We start from the raw sequence: 21,510 nt of genomic DNA on the forward strand, positions 1-21,510 counted from the left end.
GAGAGGATATGTATTGGATGCAATAATTACGAGGAAGCAAAGCAAGAGTTGCTTGCCTCGCTCGGAAAGACGCAAGATAAAGCGTGGAAGACAGTGCTGACAGGCAAGCAGCGGTCAGAGGAGTCTTTTCACCAATACGTTGTCCGTGTTTGCCGAGAGAGGTGTGGGCCACACTCGCTATGACGGATGATAGCGAAAGTGGACATCAAGTATAGCGCCTATATCGGTAAAATGGCCCCTGTGCTGCAACCAATGGCAGCTAATTCTTCCAAGTTGCTTCACGTTATGATCTTGTATTTGAAAGCCCTATTTGAATATTGTGGCCAGCCGTCTTTGATGGTGCGGTACGGGATAGGTAAGGTGCGGGATAGCGCCAGACGGAGGTCTGTCCGCCACAGACAAACACCAAATCAAAGATGTCTGGACCCTGGCTAGCGCCAGATGTTACTAAAGTAACGTCTTCTGCATAGCTACGGGAATTAAAATTATGTTATTATCTTGTTACAGTCGTGGACATTTGCTTCATAACTCATTTCCAAGTAATTTCCCCGGGGTAACCCTTTGGAACGTGGAGTATTCGTCCATATCTAGTTGCTGCCAACAGCGATAATTGCTGTGCCATTGTGATCACGTCTGCCAGTAATGACTGTTATTTGTTTGTGTCCTGTCTGATTTTTCAATTGCAGTTGTTACATGCGCTACTCCATTAGCGCCTACATTTGGCAATTTCTCTCTACCGGCTGGTGTATCAAGCTTTGTCTATAACACACTGGGAACATTTGTCTGCAATCCCGGCCATCGCCTTGTCGGCCATGCCACCACACAGTGTTTAGCCCATGGTGATGTCAGCAGCACACCGCCCGTGTGCCAGAACATCAATGAGTGTACAAATACCACATTGCATACATGCGATCAAAATGCGTTGTGTAGTGATGTGATTGGAACATTCAACTGCAAGTGTATGGTTGGATACATTGGCGATGGCCAAGCTGGAAATTGCCACAGTTAGTACCAATAGTAAAGTCAGTGGATATTTCCACTTGATGATGGTGTGCAGTGTTTGCAAACCAAACCATTTCCTGTTTTCTTGTGTGGTGTTGAAAGCTGGTCAGAATTCCTTTTTGTGTTTGTTCTTTTTTTGCCGCATTGCCGCCTTGCCATAGCTACGGGAATTAAAGTTATGTTATTATCTTGTTACATTTGTGTACATTTGCTTCATAACTCGTTTCCAAGTGATTTCCCTGGGGTAACCCTTTCGAACGCTGGAGTATTCGTTCATCTCCAGTTGCTGCCAACAGCGATAATTGCTGTGCCATTGTGATCACGTGTGCCAGTAATGACTGTTATTTTGTTTGTGTCTTGTCTGATTTTTCAATTGCAGTTGTTACATGCGCTACTCCATTAACGCCTACATTTGGCAATTTCTCTCTACCGGCTGGTGTATCAAGCTTTGTCTATAACACACTGGGAACATTTGTCTGCAATCCCGGCCATCGCCTTGTCGGCCATGCCACCACACAGTGCTTAGCCCATGGTGATGTCAGCAGCACACCGCCCATGTGCCAGAACGTCAATGAGTGTACAAATACCACATTGCATACATGCGATCAAAACGCTTTGTGTAGTGATGTGATTGGAACGTTCAGCTGCAAGTGTATGGTTGGATACACTGGCGATGGCCAAGCTGGAAACTGCCACAGTTAGTACCAATAGTAAAGTCGGTGGATATTTCCACTTGATGATGGTGTGCAGTGTTTGCAAACCAAACCATTTCCTGTTTTCTTGTGTGGTATTGAAAGCTGGTCAGAGTTCCTTTTTGTGTTTGTTCGTTCGTTGCCGCATTTTCTGCTGCTTCTGCCATAACACCCCAGAGTGTCCACTGTCCGCTGAAATGATCTGTGCAGCAGCAGTTTGCATGATTTATCTGTGCACATGTTCTGCTGGTTTCAGAATTTGGACAAGTATAGATTATACCTTAGTGTGTAGAATCAATCGACAGCAACACGGGTGTTTATAATCCCGAGAAAAGATCAAATTGTTTTCACAGCAATTGAGATCGAGGCTAATAGAGCTGTCTGATGAATTTGAATTGTTTTTGTTGTCCCTATAGTTATGACGCTGACCATGGTTACATGCAGTATGTAATCAGTTAGTAACCCCTTGCATTCTGCTTACCTACTGGTGTTCAGACATTGATGAATGTTTGCCGGCTAGCCCATGCCATGTGGATGCTAGCTGCATTGATAATGATGGCGGATACATGTGTCTGTGCAAGTCAGGTTACCACGGAAATGGAACTCAATGTCAAGGTCAGTCAGCAATTTGTAATGAGTACAGAGGTGTCGGCACAGTCAAATTGTTCGGGATGTGGAAACTCCAAAGTTATGCTCGTCACGCCAATTTCCAGAGACTAATTGTGTTTGCAGCACTTTACATGTAGCTGATAGAGGCCTGCCAATGTCATGCGTTACGGAGCGTCTTTATATTTTCCGGCTAGGTACTTGTGATGTCTACCTTCGCAGTCATGCACAAACACTCAAGGACACAGGTGGAGGTTTGGAAGGATACAATTAGATACAAGTGTGAAGAAGACAGGTAAGAACAGACAACCAGGTCAAGCCAAGCATGCACTTCAGGCGACTAGTCCAAAATGGCGCATGCTGGTTGTGACGTAATACACAGGCAAAATATATGACGTAATAGTCACGTGATAAGACATGAGCTTCATAATCACGCCTCTTCTGAGATAAAACAGTGGTCTAGCCAGGTTTATCTCTACAACTAAATGAAAGAAATCAAATACAGTGTACGAGAACGAGTAGGAACTGCACACGCAGCAGAGAACAGAGCACTAACATAGCTAATCATAATATTATGACTTAGTGGAATGCGAGGCGATGTCCAGGCGGTTAGGTGCAGTGCGAGGGCGTTGGCTGCGGCGGAGCGGTTGCGGATCAGGAGAGGCAATTTTAGCAGCAGGATTGCTAGCAGGCGGCGTGCAGGTTGGGGATGGAGGGATAACAGCAGCAGTTACGGGTCGAAGGAAGCGACGGTTGCGCCAGTAGTTGCGGCCACTGGGTACCTTGACGAGGTAGTCACGATTGTGACCGACGGCAACGATGACACCGCTGGTGTGCCACAGCTTGGACCGTGGATCCTGGAGATCAACACGACAGCCAATATGTAGCGGGGGGAGGGGATGAGCAGAATCATCGTAGTGGGCTGCAACGGCAGCAGACTGCTTGGCTGCGGCAGCGTCTACAGAGTCAGACTCAGCTTGCCATTCAGGGGCGAAGCTGGTGTGGTGAGTGATGACAAACGACGTAAGTGGCCGCCCATACAACGCTTGGGCAGGGCTCCGGCCGTGGCTGCGTGGAGTATTGCGCCACTCCAGCAAGCCACGTTGGAAGAGGTCGATGTCGAGGTTGCCATTGACAGTCGTCTTGGCGATCAGGAGCTTCATAGCTTTGACAGCCGACTCGGCATGTCCGTTGGATTGCGGAAAGTGTGGCGAAGACGTGCTGTGGTCAACTTGCCAACAGCTACAGAAATCGGCAAATCGGCGAGAAGAGAACTGAGGGCCGCCATCTGTGGTGAGAACTCTAGGAACACCAGTGTCTGCGAACCAGCGGCGGAGGGCATGGATGACGTCCAAAGACGAGGCTGTTCTGCCGAGTTTGGCAACGCAGGGCCAACCAGTGTGGCGATCTGCATAGACGAGGAACTCCCATCCTTGACAAGAGAAGAGGTCAGCACTAACGGACTAGAATGGGAGAGTGGGGCGACGATCTTCGGTAACACGGAGGGGCTCCTTGCATTGGGATGGGGCATGCAGCCGGCACATCTCACAACTGCGGACTGTGTTAGCGATGTCGTTAGAGATATTCGGCCAGAACACAATTTGGCGGGCACGACGTTGAGCACGGGTGAGACCTTGGTGTGCCGCATGCAGGTCTTGGAGGACGCGAGAACGTAGGGCACGAGGAACGACAACACGTTGGCCCTTAAGGACGAGATCACTGTCCACAGAGAGGTGCTCACGGACTGTCAAGTACGGCTTGACAGCAGGGTCGGCATTAGCCGAATTGGTCGGGAAACCATGACGAACGGCGTGCACGAGTGCTTGATAATCAGGGTCACCTCTCGCAGCTTCTAGTAGCTTGCTGAAGCGGAGGTCGACGCTACGGCCGTCATCATCTTGGCGTAGGCACGCGCGAACAGCGGGCGCACTGAGGGCTGGATTCTCGCCAATTTCTTCATCACTGTGAGGCGTGTCAACTGGATGCCGAGAGAGAGCGTTGGCAAAAGCATTGTCGGTGCCTTTGCGCCATCTGGCAACGAACTGGTACGGGCGCAGCTTCAGAGGCAAACGCTGCAATCGGGGGTTCTCGATCTGGTCAAGAGAGTACGAGTTCAGGATCGGGATTAGTGGGCGATGATCAGTACAGAGCTCAAACGGTGCACCAGACAAGAACAGGGAACACTTGTGTACGGCCCATACAGCTGCTAGCAGCTCAAGCTCGATGACTGCGTAGCGTGTTTCGGCGTCCGAGAGAAAGCGACTGCCACATTGAAGCAGGCGCCACTTGTCGTCTTGGAGTTGCCAAAGAGCGTACCCGAGGCCGTTCAGGACTGAAGCGTCTGTCTCAAGCCGGAGTGCATTGCCGTGCTGAAAGAACGAAAGCACAGATGGGGAGACGAGTTCTGCCTTTGTAGCATCGAATGCTGCAGTGTGGACCGAGTCCCAGGCAAACTCATTGGATGTTTTCAGGAGCGGTCGGAGAGGTGCCGCTAGCTCGGCGAGTCGTGGCGTGAAGATGCTGCACTGGTTGACCAGGCCGAGAAAGGAACGCAAGTCGGTGTGATTGCTGGGTGTGCTGAAGTTCCGAATGGCTGACGTCTTGGCGGGGCCCACTGTGTAGCCGTCAGAGGACACGGTGAAGCCACAGAATTCAACAGTGCTGGCAGCGAAGGTGAACTTCTTGGCGCTGAGAGTAATACCATGATCACGGGCTCTCTGCAAGACTGCACGGACGTGGACGAGGTGGTCATCGAAGTTTACATTGTGAACGGGACCATCATCAACGATTTTGAAGAAGTTTTGCAAGCCATCGAATGCAGAGTCAGTCCGACGGTTGAATTCATCACCGGCCGACACCAGGCCTTGCGGGTTGCGGCAGAATCTGTATCGGCCCCATGGGGTGATGAACGTGGTTAGGGCTTTGGCGTCCTCAGTCAGTGGGATTTGCCAATAGCCATGACGTGCGTCAAGGGTGGTGAAGTACGTGGCAGGACCCATGGCAGAGAGACATTCTCGTGCGTTGCGCATAGGGTGTGTTGGCCGTTTGACTTGGCGGTTCAGTGTCTGCAGGTCGACAGTCAACCGCTTCTCAGTTGAGCCCTTCTTGTCAACAATGACTATTGGGTGGCACCAATCAGACGGGTCGGACACAGTTCCAACGATGCCTTCAGATACCATGTCATCCAGCTGAGCTTTGACCTTCTCGCGGTAAGCATAGGCGATCGGACGGGCAGTGTACACACGGTGAGGCTTGGCATCGGGTTCAAGAACGATGTCCATCGGGGGCCCAAACATTGGTTTGAGAGTACTGTCGTCAAATACGTCGGAAAACTCCTCTAGCAAATGTGATCGGATTTTCACGAGGTCTCTCAGGCTGGGCATACGAGGAGCACTCACGCGTGCGACTTGCTGGGGCCAGCCGGGCGGCGAGAAGTTTAGGGCTCTCAATGAGGAACGTGACAGCAGTGCGTCGTCAAGACCGTCAAAAACATGGAGCACGCTGTCATGTGATTGGTCATTGACCTGGAGAGTGACACAAATCTTGCCGACAGTGACGAGCTTGTCGCCACTCGCTGTCCGGACGTCGTCAAAGTCACTGTCGAGATTCTCAACGAATCCGCCGAGTAGGGAAAGTTGCCGGATGCCGATTGCGTCGATGTCACTCCCAGTGTCCGGGATCCATTGAAGCTGCACTGGCTGTGGTTCAGTGCATAACTGTGTTGCAAGTCGAACAGTGTCGGAGCTCCTGTCCGCGCCGGACCTTGAACATGCCAATCTGAGTTTGCTTCTTACATTTCGGGCACATTGATTGGAAATGGCCAGCAACTTTGCATCCGTTGCACGATTTCCCAATGGCTGGACATGCAGACTTGGTGTGCGCGGAACGACCACAGTTTGGACATTTAACTGGTGCTTTCGGAGCAGCAGAGGACTTAGGAAAGGAGTTAGAGGCAGACTGTCGCTTCTGCTGCTGGTACGCGGACTTCCGTGCGGCGTTGACATGCGCCTGCCCAGGAATGTTGTGGGAGGTGTCAGACGCTGCTTCCTCCGCACGGCAAAGTTTGATGGCTGCATCCAGGGTCAGGTCTGGTGTGGCAAGCAACTTGTGTCGGGTTTCCTCGTTGGATATTCCGACGACAATGCGGTCACGCAGTACATCATGTGTGACTTGTTGTAGGATGGACTTGCACCCTCCGCATATTTGGCCCGAACATGTAGTGCATAGTGACAAGTCCGGAAAATCACATGCATTATATGACTCTCTCAGGGAGGTGTAAAACGCGTCAAACGGCTCAGCTCTGGACTGCTTACGATTGTAAAATGCTAGTCTGTCCAACAAAGGATTATGTAACCGTCGCACATACTTTTTGACTGCGGCGATGATAACATGAACATCGTCGTTTGCAACGATGGGGATGATACCCTCGCGGAGAAAGCGGCGGAGGTCCTCGTCAAACGCTTGACGAAGGGCGCTCACTCTGGTGTTCAAGCCATGAGAAGCAAGTTGCTGGCATGCTGAATAGTCGTCCCAGCCTTCTTCCCATGTGGCAAAATCAGCCAAAGACGCAGTGGAAAGCAACATTGGACGATCCACAGACAGCGGCTTTGGTGTTGGTGTGGATGTGGGTGTCGAGCGTGTAGACGTTGGCGCTAAACCATGTAAACCCGCGGGCTGTTGTTGTTGCTGTTGGAGACTTTTCAAAGTGTCTTGAAACAGTTTGGACAACATGCATCTGCTTTCAGGCATAAAAACCCTGTTTTACAGGTCTCAGTCCTCATTTGTTAGACATAGAGGGGACAAAGGGTAGGAGGCACAGTTCTGCGAGGAAGTGGACATTTGGATCCGCAATGGATGGTTGGTACCCCATGACCAAGCAGTCCATGGTGAGCCTGGTGCTGTGTTGCCCTTGTTGGCGGTGGCCCAGACGCACAAGGAGTCCACCCCTGTCCGCCCGTGTTTGGACTACCGGCAACTCAACAAGTTGATTGTGTCGCATCCAGGTTTGGACGCGCCTGTTTGCCAAGAGAAGTTGCGTCAGTGGAGCGACGTTGATAGTCTCAGACTGGACATGCTGATGATTTTGATATTGCCGATGACGGCGTCCTACTCGCAACAACTCGTGCTGCAGCCGACCTCTCCCTATCCGCCTTCCGTGATGTGGCATCCAGCTTTGGCCTCACGGTCAGCATTACGAAGGCTAAGCTACTGGTCGCAGGCAATGGAGGCGCCGCCACTAATTGTTCTGGTCTGGCAGTTGGCAATGAAAGGGTTGAAGCTGTTACCTCCTTCCCCTATCTTGGATCTGTCATAACTCCGGATTCGCGAGCTCATGCCGATGTCTAGAGCCGCTTTGCGAAGGGTGCAAGGGCCTTTGGCTGTCTTCGGCGGATTTTGCATGATCAGAGCCTGAACCTGCCTTCTCGACGGCGTTTGTACGTGGAGTGTGTTCTCACCACAGTTTGTACGGCTCAGAGTGTTGGACCCCATTGAAGTCGGATTTGGACAAGCTGGACAGGTTCCATCACGCCAACCTACTGTTAATCCTTGGCATTTTGCGCGGCCACCAGTGGGAGCAACACATCACATTGGAGCAACTACGCGCACAGTGGGGTGACCCTAATTTACAGAGGAGGCATGTCAGCAGTACGGACTTCACCTCATTGTCGTGCTTGGTACAGAGAAGACGCTTGGAGTGGCTTGGGCACCTAGCTCGGCTTGATGACAATCGGTTACCCAAGCAGTTGCTCTTCACTCATCTCCCACGAACCCGCCCGTTTTGCGGCCCCCGACATCGCTGGAAGGACGCTGTTCGGCCTGATCTGACTGTGGCCGGTGTGCACAATTGGTTCGAATCGGCCAACAATCGCGGAGAGTGGCGTGATATTGTGTCGGCAGCAGCGAGGGTGAAGGAGCCTGCCCTGAAGACGATTGTGTGCCGCGTTTGCGACCGCCTGTTTTGTCGTCGCGCTGACATGGCCCGACACAAGTGCACAGCAGTCCGACAGCTCCCCGTACCACAACAGCCTGGGCCAGTGTAGTGTCCTGCCTGCAGCAGATGGCTCCGGAGCAGCAGTGGGCTTGCGTTGCGCAAGTGTCAAGAGAGTGACAACTGTGATGACCAACCGCCTAGTGGTGCTCCTCCTGTTACCGAGGTCCCGGTATGTACAGTCTACCAGCGTACTTTTAAGTCTACTGCTGGCCTCAAGCGCCATCGCTGTGGACCCCGCCCGAATCGCCCTACAGTGACTGATCGCCAGCACTTTGAACATCATTGCCGAGTCTGTAATCGACGCCAGTTTCGGAGGCGACAGGACCTGGAGCGCCATTTGAAGCACTGCCTTCCTCTTCCCTAACCTCTCTGACAGTACCTCCCTTCGGGAGCGCCGTGGCCATTTCTGGCACCTGTCAATAGTAGTAGTGTGTGTGTGTGTGTGTGTGTGTGCGTGTGTGCGCGTGTTTGTGTTTGTGTTTGCGTTTGTGTTTGTGCGTTTGTGTGTATATGTGTGTGTGTGTGAGTCCCATATGGTGCAGTGGTATGTGCAGCGATTTCCAATCGATAGATTGCGGGTTCGATTCCCGACGATTATGGTCACACACGTCTTTCTTCTCTTTCTCAGACTTTTCCTGACTTTTCTTTCATTCTCCTGGGTGGTTACCAACAGCCAGTGCATGCCGGAGTATGTGGTGTGATGTGTGTGCGGGAAAAAAATGAAAAAAATGAAAAAAATGAAAAAGACCAAAAAAAGGGATTCACTGGTCAGAAAATGTCACTCCAAATAGCTGTATGGTGTAGACCAGGCTGAACAGTGACGGTCAATTCTTCAGCCTTGCAAGCTGTTGAATGGTGTAATCCCAGCACAAGTTGCTATGGCTTCTGCCGTAGCATTGCTATCATCGCCTCCGGCGATGGGCGTCAAAGGTCAAGGTGTGTGTGAGTGTGCGTGTGTGTGTGTGTGTGTGTGTGTGTGTGTGTGTGTGTGTGTGTGCGTGTGTGTGTGTGTGTGCGCGCGCTTGTGCGTGTGTGTGAGCACGCGCATTAAAAAAAATCTGAGAGCACTCACTTTAGAGAAGGGAAAGTACACTAACCAGACAGCAGGGAAACAGCAGAGATCTGATAGATATAACCAGCGCTAATAGCTAGATGGAGTGTGTTTTGGCTGGTCTGTGTGTCTACCGCCATTTGACACATCACATAATGTATTTCATTCAGAATCTATACAATAAAATCAGAACTTGAAAAGCTACCGTATCAGAAGCCCCCTCTTTAATTATACCCCCCCCCCCTCCCTCACTGCAATAACCGTTTGAAATAAAGCGAAGCCTCTCCAACAGAAATGAGGACCACTTTTCGCGAAGCATGGTCAGAGGCCAGGCATTGCCATGTTTGATATGATCAAATGTATACAGAACATCACTTGCATGTACTGTAAATGTTCTGTTGTGGACATTGAAATCCTATGAGATGACCGTGGCCGGCGCCCTTGCTGCTTTTAGTGCGTACACGTACTGTAGTTTGCGTACACACTGTTTAGAATGGACCAGCAGTGCTCACGGCTGCAAGTTCAGTGCCCCGTGGCTTCTTGACTTCCCAGCAGATTTCAATCTCCGCTACAGTATATATCCAGGTGCACACTGTGCGTACAAACTAATCCCAGGCCAAGTTGCTTAGAAAATCTTAAAGTTTAGGTTTGAATAACAGTATGCAGTTTCCTTGCCCAATGCAGAAGCAACTTTCCACATGTAGAGTGTAAACTCGCCCGCTAACTCGCCCGCTAACGTAAAGTTGCTCAAACTTACGTAGAGCGGACCTATATTTTATAAAGTGTTCCTACATGCTCAAATCAATCTCTCCAATGTCACTCAAATATTGACCTGGAAACTTTGTGTGGTCAAATTTCTGTATTTCCACTGCTCGTTGAGTAACATCCCATGCATTATCTCTGTGTCACGTCTTGTTTGTGCGTATGGGATGGCTGCTGCAGCGTGCAAGTGTTTGAACCAGGGTCAGTGTGACGACAAGGGTAAATGCACCTGCCCGGAGGGAGTCAGGGGGAACCATTGCCAATACGGTAAGTAGAAGTGAACTCGGTTTATTTACGGTCTGTATAGAATTTTCAAAGCACAACTCCATGAGAAAGTGGCCTCCCTACCATGCGTGTAGGCTTAGGAGCTGCTTCGAGTGGCCCTGTGTAGGCTTCATGGTAGGGATTCAAAGGAAGCCATTGCCAAGAAGGTACGTACAACTGGCGCTGTACGCGGTACGCTTGCGGTTCATGGGTCCCCAAACGCGCGCTCAGGCTTTCACGAAGAACAGCAATCTGAGTCGTATTTAGCGCGTTCGATACCTTCGAGTACTAATTTTTTGACCCCGCCAGTCAATGTGACTGGCATGTACGCTAATACAGGTCTTCTCTCATTATAACGAGTCCGGTTAGTACATAAATCCCGTTAGTAAATAGAAATCTGAAATCCCCTGGCGAAACGTGGTCAATACAACTGTTTACAGGTCCGGTTACAACATAATCCGTTAGTAAATAAAATCGTAATAACCACCCTTTGCCCAGGTCCCCGAATTGCCAAACCCTCAGTATAAGATAAAATTGACCATGCAGGACTAAGGGCATGTTCGATTGGTAAGGATCGGGATCGGGATCCAGATCTCAGATCCGTCGTATCCTTCAGAGTCAACTGGACACTTTTTTGAGCCTTGACTGTTGCCATGTTGACGAAAGTAATAAAAAGTCGTACTCACCGCGCCAGTTGTACAAAAAGTCAGCAAGGTCTATCTCGATCCAAGTGTGGGTACCACAATGTGTACAAAAACGATTTTTACCCGCCATATACGCACAAAGGGCACATTTGGATCCGTAGGATCCGGTCAACCCTGCTCCCCGAGGTGGGTTGACCGGATCCAAATCCGAAGGATCCGGATCCAGATTCGACCAATCGAAAGGGTGCGAATCCAGTGGATCCGGTGGATCGGGATCCCGATCCTACCAATCGAACATGCCCTAAGGCCAAACACGTAGGATAAAGCAGGAAGAGGAAATGTGTAATGCCTATGTATTCGTGAATATGGATGATCCTTTGCATCCAAGGAAGAGTTCTGGTGGAGATTTTCAATTATCTGTCCAACTCGGGATGGTTCCTGTGGGAGCGTAATTCGTGCAGTACGTCATTTCTGACGGCATGGTAAGCCACAGGTACGGTGAAAAGTTGCGTAACCAGTCGCAGTGGTGCAGGTCACTGAGTTTGTCCTGATTTCGATTTTTTGATACGGATAGCCTGGTGAATTTACTTGTCGGTGGATGTACACAGTCACACAAAACACCGAAATCCTGAAACAGGACGTCTAAAATCAAGCAAACTTGGCTGATTTCCGGGCTATGAAACATTAAAATTTGAGCTGTACGCAAGTCGCGGCTTGGCTGACCTCATCAGGGTGACGTAGTGCACGAACTGCGCTGTTTCAGATCTGATATGCACAGTTGCACACTCTGGTTTATGTACTCTTGACAAGTTGAAGCATCGATAACTTATGTTGTATTGAGGGTAGCCCCGGTAAGTACGAAGTAGTGCCTATTTCACCTTTAGCTGCACGCTTTCATGAGAAATCACACCTTGACATTTACTGCTGTTATTGTTTCCCCCGACTTTACGATACTTGCGGTATTGTTTCACTTGTTCTGATTTGTTCTTTGGTGCAACGTTGATTCCCTAGGAGCGTTGTGGTTCGAATCATTCATTTTTCAATCGCCTTTTCTTCATACATGTACATGTATTTCTCCTTTCCTGTTTAGACTGTTTTCGCGTTGTATCCATCGCTTGGCACTGCTTAGTAAAGTAATCTAATGTCACTGAAGAGGTTAATTAGTTGTTACAAACCACCAGTTCTCAAGTGGGAAAGGCCTTCGCGCTAATGACATTGTATTCGTTGCAGTGTTGTATCTCGACTCTGCCGTACCGCTGATGTTTGCTGCATGGCATACGTTATAATATTATGCGCTGTGTGCGGCTTTTACTGTGTACGCTGTTATGTCCTGTTTTATATGCGTATGTTTTTGCATGTTCCCTGTCATTTGCATGCTATAAATAGCTGGTGTTATGAGTCTTAGTCGTTGAGAAATATACTGTTGAAGAGTAAATAGTTGTGCTCGTGCCGCGTGGTGGTTTGATCCTGACATTTAAGAGAATCTCAGAGGGTTCACAACATTTGGCGACCACGTCAGGATTGAAGCGAGCATGGCAGAGCAACAAAGTAATTTGGAAGCCAGATTTATCGCTAATGGAATTCGCTTAGGATTGGTTGGCGATGCGTTGAGGGAACATTTGGAGCAGAGGCTCCGACAGTACGAGGAGCGTGAGGAGCGCAGTGCCAGAAGGCGAGAGGAGGCGCTCCGCACCGAGTTTGAAAAACGCTCAAGGAGGTTAACGAGCGCATTGCCAACGCGTATGAGGGTGAGGGTAAAGCCGCCAGTGAGAGTGCGATGGGAGGTACAGTGGAAGCTCCCAGTCACAGCTGTGGACGTTAGCCGTTGATGAAAATCCCCTCATATTATGGAACCCAGCCATTGGAGCGTTACCTTGACCTGTTCGAGGACATCTGTTCCAAGAAAGAGTTCGAAAAAAGCGAATAGCTGCTGCGATTGCGCATCGCGCTAGCGGGTAGCAAAGCGGAGAGGATATGTATTGGATGCAATAATTACGAGGAAGCAAAGCAAGAGTTGCTTGCCTCGCTCGGAAAGACGCCGGATAAAGCGTGGAAGACAGTGCTGACAGGCAAGCAGCGGTCAGAGGAGTCTTTTCACCAATACGTTGTCCGTGTTTGCCGAGAGAGGTGTGGGCCACACTCGCTATGACGGAAGATAGCGAAAGTGGACATCAAGTATAGCGCCTATATCGGTAAAATGGCCCCTGTGCTGCAACCAATGGCAGCTAATTCTTCCAAGTTGCTTCACGTTATGATCTTGTATTTGAAAGCCCTATTTGAATATTGTGGCCAGCCGTCTTTGATGGTGCGGTACGGGACAGGTAAGGTGCGGGATAGCGCCAGACGGAGGTCTGTCCGCCACAGACAAACACCAAATCAAAGATGTCTGGACCCTGGCTAGCGCCAGATGTTACTAAAGTAACGTCTTCTGCATAGCTACGGGAATTAAAATTATGTTATTATCTTGTTACAGTCGTGGACATTTGCTTCATAACTCATTTCCAAGTAATTTCCCCGGGGTAACCCTTTGGAACGTGGAGTATTCGTTCATCTCTAGTTGCTGCCAACAGCGATAATTGCTGTGCCATTGTGATCACGTGTGCCAGTAATGACTGTTATTTATTTGTATCCTATCTGACTTTTCAATTGCAGTTGTTACATGCGCTACTCCATTAGCGCCTACATTTGGCAATTTCTCTCTACCGGCTGGTGTATCAACCTTTGTCTATAACACACTGGGAACATTTGTCTGCAATCCCGGCCATCGCCTTGTCGGCCATGCCACCACACAGTGTTTAGCCCATGGTGATGTCAGCAGCACACCGCCCGTGTGCCAGAACATCAATGAGTGTACGCATCAATGAGTGTACGCGGAGTGTACGCTTCTGCTGCTGGTACGCGGACTTCCGTGCGGCGTTGACATGCGCCTGCCCAGGAATGTTGTGGGAGGTGTCAGACGCTGCTTCCTCCGCACGGCAAAGTTTGATGGCTGCATCCAGGGTCAGGTCTGGTGTGGCAAGCAACTTGTGTCGGGTTTCCTCGTTGGATATTCCGATGACAATGCGGGCACGCAGTACATCATGTGTGACTTGTTGTAGGATGGACTTGCACCCTCCGCATATTTGGCCCGAACATGTAGTGCATAGTGACAAGTCCGGAAAATCACATGCATTATATGACTCTCTCAGGGAGGTGTAAAACGCGTCAAACGGCTCAGCTCTGGACTGCTTACGATTGTAAAATGCTAGTCTGTCCAACAAAGGATTATGTAACCGTCGCACATACTTTTTGACTGCGGCGATGATAACATGAACATCGTCGTTTGCACCGATGGGGATGATACCCTCGCGGAGAAAGCGGCGGAGGTCCTCGTCAAACGCTTGACGAAGGGCGCTCACTCTGGTGTTCAAGCCATGAGAAGCAAGTTGCTGGCACGCTGAATAGTCGTCCCAGCCTTCTTCCCATGTGGCAAAATCAGCCAAAGACGCAGTGGAAAGCAACATTGGACGATCCACAGACAGCGGCTTTGGTGTTGGTGTGGATGTGGGTGTCGAGCGTGTAGACGTTGGCGCTAAACCATGTAAACGCGCGGGCTGTTGTTGTTGCTGTTGGAGACTTTTCAAAGTGTCTTGAAACAGTTTGGACAACATGCACCTGCTTTCAGGCATAAAAACCCTGTTTTACAGGTCTCAGTCCTCATTTGGTAGACATAGAGGGGACAAAGGGTAGGAGGCACAGTTCTGCGAGGAAGTGGACATTTGGATCCGCAATGGATGGTTGGTACCCCATGACCAAGCAGTCCATGGTGAGCCTGGTGCTGTGTTGCCCTTGTTGGCGGTGGCCCAGACGCACAAGGAGTCCACCCCTGTCCACCTGTGTTTGGACTACCGGCAACTCAACAAGTTGATTGTGTCGCATCCAGGTTTGGACGCGCCTGTTTGCCAAGAAAAGTTGCGTCAGTGGAGGTCTATTGGCAACGTCGACAGCCACGTGTTGCCGGACATCAGCAAGACTTACGTCAACATCCGCATCGCGCCAGCTCTCGCCAAGTTCCAAACGGTCGTCTGGAAGGGCCAGCTGTTCGCAATGGAGAGGATGGGCTTCGGTCTATCGATTGCGCCCAAATTCATGGACATAATCATCAAGTGCATCCTCTGTGCGTATGCTGATGTGGACAACTATGTCGACGATTTGTATGTTCCGAAGCCTTGTCTGCGTGCTGTCACCGATCAGTTGTCGCAGTATGGGTTGCCCACCAAGCCAGCGGAGCCAGCCGTCTCTGCTAGAATATTCGGTCTGCAGCTGTCAGAGTCTGCAGATGGCCAAGTGAGGTAGAAGCGTCGTGGTGACGTCATACCGACATGTTAGCCCCATGCCATCACACGGCGCGAGATTTTCAAGTGGTGTGGCAAGCTGACCAGCCACTATCCCGTCGACTCCTGGATGCGCCCGGGGTGCAGTTATCTGAAGCGTCTGTCTAGCCGTAAACCTGGATGGGACGATCCAGTGTCTCATGAAGTCTTCGCTTGTTGTGCGGAAGTCATTCACCGTCTGCAGACCGATGACTCTGCGCAAGGTGTATGGTCAGTTCCTGAAGACACACAGTGGTCGTTGTGGTGTGATGCTACGGACATCGCACATGGTGCTGTCATTCAGGCCAATAGTATGATTGTCGAGGATGGCTGCTGGCTGCGGCAGAAGGACGACTGGCGACACATTAACATCGCTGAGCTTGACGCCGTGATCAAGGGGTTGCACCTTGCCATGCAGTGGCAAGTGAAGGAGCTCACGCTATTCACCGATTCCAAGACTGTGGCTGCTTGGTTGCAATCGGTGCTTGGAAAGGTGTCTCGTGTTCGCGTCAGCGGCCTGCAGCAGGTTCTTGTACAGGGCCGTCTCCAGATTATCACTGATCTCGTCGCTGTCACGGGCTTGACAGTCAAGGTCCAGTGGATCAGCAGTCAGCAGAACAAGGCGGATCAATTGACCCGTGTTCCCAGCAGCTGGATCCGATGTGGCAAGACGCTCCTTGCTCGGATTGCACCGTCCGTCACCGCTGCGGTGGTGACCGTTGGTCCATTCTCATTGGACAGAGTATCTGCTGCTCAGAATGCAGATCCTCGGATTGTCGCCAGCAAGTCATCGATGGTGACCCAGTTACTGATCCTGCGTTTGTCAAGGTCAAGTCACAGCTCGTAGTCCACGATGGTATGCTGTGTCGAAGTGTGAAGTTGCCGCCCAATGATGCAGTCGTCATTCCTGTTATTCCTAGTTCACTCGAGTCCGATGTCGTTCGTGCTGCTCATGTGAACTGTGGTCATGCGTTTTGGGAGGGTACATGGCGCTTCCTCCGCTCGAAGTACTATTTCCCGAACATGGCTGCCCAAAGTCAGCAGTTTGTGCGCCACTGTTCGCCGTGTGCTGCTGACAGCCCAACCAAGGGCGTTTGGGCGGATGCCAGTCACCTTGTGGTGGCTGATGGCCCATGGAGTGGTGTAGTAATAGATACTCTGGAACTGGGCGTCGATCAGAGTGGAGAGTACCATTGTGTTCTCGTCTGCATGGATACTTTCACCAAGTGGGTGAAAGTGGTTCCGCTCCGTCAACATGACGCGGCATCAGTGGCCGAGGCATTTGTCGGCCTGTGTACGCGGTGGGGCCCGTCCCGAGTGGTCCACTGTGATAATGGCACGGAATTCATCAACGCCGTGATGTCATCGCTGTTTGACACGTTTGGTGTGACAGTGCTCAACGGTGCCGTGCATCATCCCCTATTACAGGGATCTGTTGAGCGATTTAACCGCACTCTCCTCACCTTTATTCGGAAGATGTTGGATGAGGCTGATGATTGGCGATCTGAGCTGGACGTGTTACTGTATTTCGACCGTATTCGTCCGCACTTTGTCCTCAAGATTTCTCCTATGCGTGCGATGCTTGGCTGGGAGCCCACCGGTGTGCTCTTCTTGGCTACTCCTGGGCTGGGCCTGACTCCATCTGATCTTGAACGCCAGGCTGCTCGGATCCGTGATTTTGTGGAAGCTGAGCTGTCCTCCGAGGACTTTGTTGAGTCTGAAGCTGATAACTGCCTGTTCGCCGTTGGTGATGCCGTTCTTCTACGTCGTGATGTAGAGTAACCCTCTTGCGCATGTTGTACGTAATGCAATGATTGATACGTACTTTCGATATTGATTTCGCTGGTGCACATGTTGGTGCAGCGCTGGTGCACTCGCTGGTGCACACGCTGATGCACGCGCTGGTGCAGCCAGTTGTTTTGCGTTGTACGTGATGCAGCTTGTTGAAGAGAAGGGTTTTCAATATCTTGTGTTCAGTTCTTCTTCCTTCTGGCCCTGTCAAGTTCGTGCTTTTTTCTTCTGTACACTTCTTGTGCATTTTGGAATTGAAATTAATAATTATAGTCCAACTTATATCCTTGCGCTGGTCTGGTGGTGGATAATTCCGCAACACTCTCGCTTTGTCTGTCCATTTTTGTGTATGGCTGATCAGCTCTCTCATTTTGTCTTCTCTGTGTGTGATATGTAATGCAGTTGTGTGCACAAATCCCTGGGTGAAAAAGAACAAAGCATGTGAATGTAAACCGAGACCAGGCGGACCCATCTGCACAGAAGGTAAGGGCTAAAGAAAGCTGCTGTCATTTTAGCCCGCATGTCAAAGAACATACGACCCATGCATACCCGCGTGCTGGACTGTTGTATTTGAAGACAAGAAAAAGTAGTTCCCAGCGTTTATGCCTGGTTCTCCAGCTTATTAGCTGAACGTGTGTTCTATTCAAGTGCAAGGCATGATTATAAGTTGGATATACCTGGGATTGGTGAATGGGTGTTAGTGTTAGTGTTTGTGGCGATGTTGAGGTCTATACAATGCCATGATGATCAAGATACATGCGACAACGACTTGAGAATCCAATAGGTTATTCAAGTTCTATCCCTATTTGTGTGTTTTGGGAAATACGTGAATGCACCCAATCTCTACTGCAGTGTGCAATTGCTTGAATGATGGTCAGTGTACTGAAGACGGCACCTGCAACTGCCGGAAAGGTTTCCATGGAGACCAGTGTCAACATGGTAAGTAACTGCTAACTGAAGTGAATACTCGTGTTTCTTTGATTCACATGCTCCTGGGAATTGTGACCATATATGTGCATGCATACATCAACAATTATTCATAAGTTATGAATCGGGTCGGAACCAAATTTGGGTTCCGAACCGATTCATACCTGTGTTTTACCACCCCCCTCCTTTCGGACACAGGAAGCTAGTGCTTGAAGACAGCATGCCTTTCTGGAGACCATGCTCGAGATCTCTCTGACTTCCTAAGAGGCGGTTTACATGACGGCAGTGCATCCCGCCGGGAAGAGAAGCACGTGATCCCGAGACCTTGCAAAACAGACCACGGAATGTCACGACATGCATTTCCAACCACCGCCCCCCTCCCCCCAGCCCCCTCATGGCGCCGGGACCGTACCGGGATAGCCGGCGGGATACGTTCGCGCCAAAATATGAGCACATGTGACTAAATCTCCATGGTAGCATCAGGCACGGGATGAATCCTGCCGTCGTGTAAATCACCTCTAAAGCACTTGATTGTTACAGAAATTGTCTCAAGTGCCAAAAGAAGTGCCTCGGAAGTTTGATTATTGGTATACCCCCCCCCCCCGCCCCTCCTTCCCTCACTATCTATGAATTAACCATGGCTCAGCTCTCCAAACCCGGTGCAAAGACGGTCACCACGAAATTATTCAATAGCCTGCTTGCATATACGCCTAATCAGAGTAACGTTACTCAAGTAGATAATCAAGCGAGATACGGAGGGCTTGATGGCTGATCGAAGCCCAAGGGACTAGCCCGAGGGCTTTGATCAGTCATCGATCCCGACTTTACCTCGCTTGAATATGCTTCAGACAATCCCCAACCAATATTTTATCGGAAATAACATGCATCTTAACCTCTCTATTATTTGAACTGGATTCCGGTATCCATCTGAGAAAGTCGGTGTACGTCGTGTTAGAGTGTGCTGCATTTGCGTTCTACTTCGCCTGACTGTGTCTTGCATGTGTACTGTGTTATGTTCAGCTTTCAAGACAAAGTGCCTGGGTACAGATAAGGCAATGTACACCTGGATGGCTCTTGCCAGCTTGCCATGTTATCCACAACTCGACTATGGCAGCTGCCAGAAGAAAACGAACTTCGTGCACGCCCGCGAGATGTGCGTGAGAAGAGGATACAACGTCGTAGACTATAATTCCTTCACAAAGCTTGGCTTGAAGCTGGGTGTTAGCGACTGCATAAAATCATTGGTGAGCGAGATGATGGCTAGACGTAACAGCAGTTACAGCACCCCTCTCAAGATATGGACATCGGAAATGTACTTTGGTCAACATCTTATTTACAAGCAAGGCAAGGACAACTCGAGCGACGCACTATTTGACGGGGATGGAAGAGGCAATCATGATGTCATCTGTGAAGGTAGGCTGTTGCGTTTTAACCCATTTAAGGCTATAGGCCATGGCACCCAGGCTCTGCACTTCCTATTTGTCAATGAAAAATATGTATAATCTATACCGGTATATACCATACTTCCCCACATATATGCCCATGGGCTTATAAGTGAAAATTTGCTGCAAAAAAGAAGTCTTTGCTGTGTGAACATGTCTGGGTAGAAGCCCATGGGCTTATATGCGCAATAAAGGTTTTTCTGTGTTCTAAACAACGGTGTTATCACAATGCTTAGCAGTATATTCAGCTCCCGGGTGTTTCACCAATAGTGTTGACATTATAAGCGCATTCGGAAACCAGAGGCCACATGCCACGTACTGCTCTTTTCTCTCCGAAACTCAACACTTGCAAGCCAGATGTGAAAGAAAGAAAAAATCATCAGTCACGCCACCGGGACTCGAACCAGGGACCTTGCTATTCGCGAGCAATGCTCTAACCAACTGAGCTACAGTATGACTCTTATCCACAGTGATGGTCAATCTATCCTTCTTCGATCAATCCATATCTGGTACTCCGAGTTTCTGGAGTTTTTTTCAATCGTCAGGCAACTTTTCTAATTCTTTATATATAGTTAGGAACCTTGGGAGCAACCACTCATATATATACGTCCTCAGCGCCTGGGCATAATTTTCAATGATGTATGTATATATATAGCGGTTAGTGGGTTAAAGGGTGTGTCCAGTGATAGTAGTGGGACAGGAGGAATGAAACAGAGACGGCGAGAGTAGTGAATGCAACCGAGGTTTCCCTCTTCAATGAGAAACCTACCGCTCTAGCCAGGGTCATATCCACACATGAGTAACCAATTAGTTTCATCTGCAAAGAAACATTTCATGTGTATGCTTGCACCATAACCCGGTGTTATACTACTCCCTTGGTAGAACCGCTGAATGATTTGCAAATGTGACACGGTGCTGCTCTACGAAGTCTGGCGAGCCCCAGGCCTGTAAACATTCAACATTGAACTACTCACTAGCTCTGGGCACTTCCTTATCCATGAGATCGGGTGTCATGGAGCGGGGCGTTTGATTTCAAGCTCCCCTTATTCGAAGATTTGTTTCATGATGTGTTTCTACCCACAACTGTATCTTCCCTTGCTTTGCAGCCAAATGGCTCCAGGCCAACGGTTCTGTACACGCCGCAGCAACTCCAGCACACAGACCCAGCGTGACTGAGCAGTTCGCAGAGGACGCATGTCAGGAGTACGGACATCATCTCATTACCAAGGAGTGGCTAGAAGAACATGGCCATGTGTTAACAGAGCGCTGGCTAGAGAAGTTGGCCTTATTGCATAAGCACCAGCAAGCACCTTACCACGTCGCGTCAATCCGAGTCAATGGCCATTCCCTTTACAGAACCGTAATGTTTAGCGCGCAAAAGCAGACGTTTCAGAACGCCACAAGCAAAACTCAAGCCCAGATTCTCTGTGTCAGTAAGTGAGACAAGGCTTCTTAACTTAAACGGCTGACCATGCGCAAGTAGTGCTCTGACCGTGCGCCAGTAGTGCTCTGCCCTTGTGTGTTACATCAGCACGATGAGTATACTGTTGTGCATTTGTGCATTTGTGTAACATGTCTCCTGTGCCACCGTTAACTGTGTCAACAGGGCTTGTGCTAATAATGTGCCACTATGTACGATGTGACCTTGCAATGTGCAAACATGTCGTATCCAAGCATTTCTTGTACGCACAATGGATCCCAATATAGAGAGCCCTTCCTTAACTGAGGATCAGGGTGTGTTTTTTCCCGTAATTTCGAAGTTTTGATTGCGACTTGATTGTTTGGCACAAGCAACTTTAGGCCATCATTTTTTATATCTATGTTTCGCGTCGTCCGCACGCATACGTTTTGATTTTTTCCGGAAAAAAATAAAATAATCGAACATGCACAGTGAGTGTACGATCGTGCGAGTCATCAGTGTGGACTGGTTGCATACGGCGAAGCTGGGATTCAGAATTGGCCTCGAGGCCAGGGGCAGGGTTGGT

General features: G+C 49.7%; 1 protein-coding gene across 1 annotated transcript in view; it reads left to right on the top strand.

The window, feature by feature from the left end:
• The window catches only part of LOC135821788 (uncharacterized), a 149,674-nt gene that overhangs the window by 29,420 nt on the left and 98,744 nt on the right, over nucleotides 1–21,510 (top strand). Inside the window, exons 15-21 of the mRNA XM_065334785.1 lie at nucleotides 687–1,004; nucleotides 1,382–1,699; nucleotides 2,190–2,309; nucleotides 17,559–17,639; nucleotides 18,009–18,095; nucleotides 19,104–19,496; nucleotides 20,632–20,958. Coding sequence (XP_065190857.1) covers nucleotides 687–1,004; nucleotides 1,382–1,699; nucleotides 2,190–2,309; nucleotides 17,559–17,639; nucleotides 18,009–18,095; nucleotides 19,104–19,496; nucleotides 20,632–20,958 — 1,644 coding nt within the window. The remainder of the gene's footprint in view (nucleotides 1–686; nucleotides 1,005–1,381; nucleotides 1,700–2,189; nucleotides 2,310–17,558; nucleotides 17,640–18,008; nucleotides 18,096–19,103; nucleotides 19,497–20,631; nucleotides 20,959–21,510) is intronic.

Source organism: Sycon ciliatum, chromosome 7 (assembly GCF_964019385.1).
Source record: "Sycon ciliatum chromosome 7, ocSycCili1.1, whole genome shotgun sequence".
Lineage (NCBI taxonomy): Eukaryota > Metazoa > Porifera > Calcarea > Leucosolenida > Sycettidae > Sycon > Sycon ciliatum.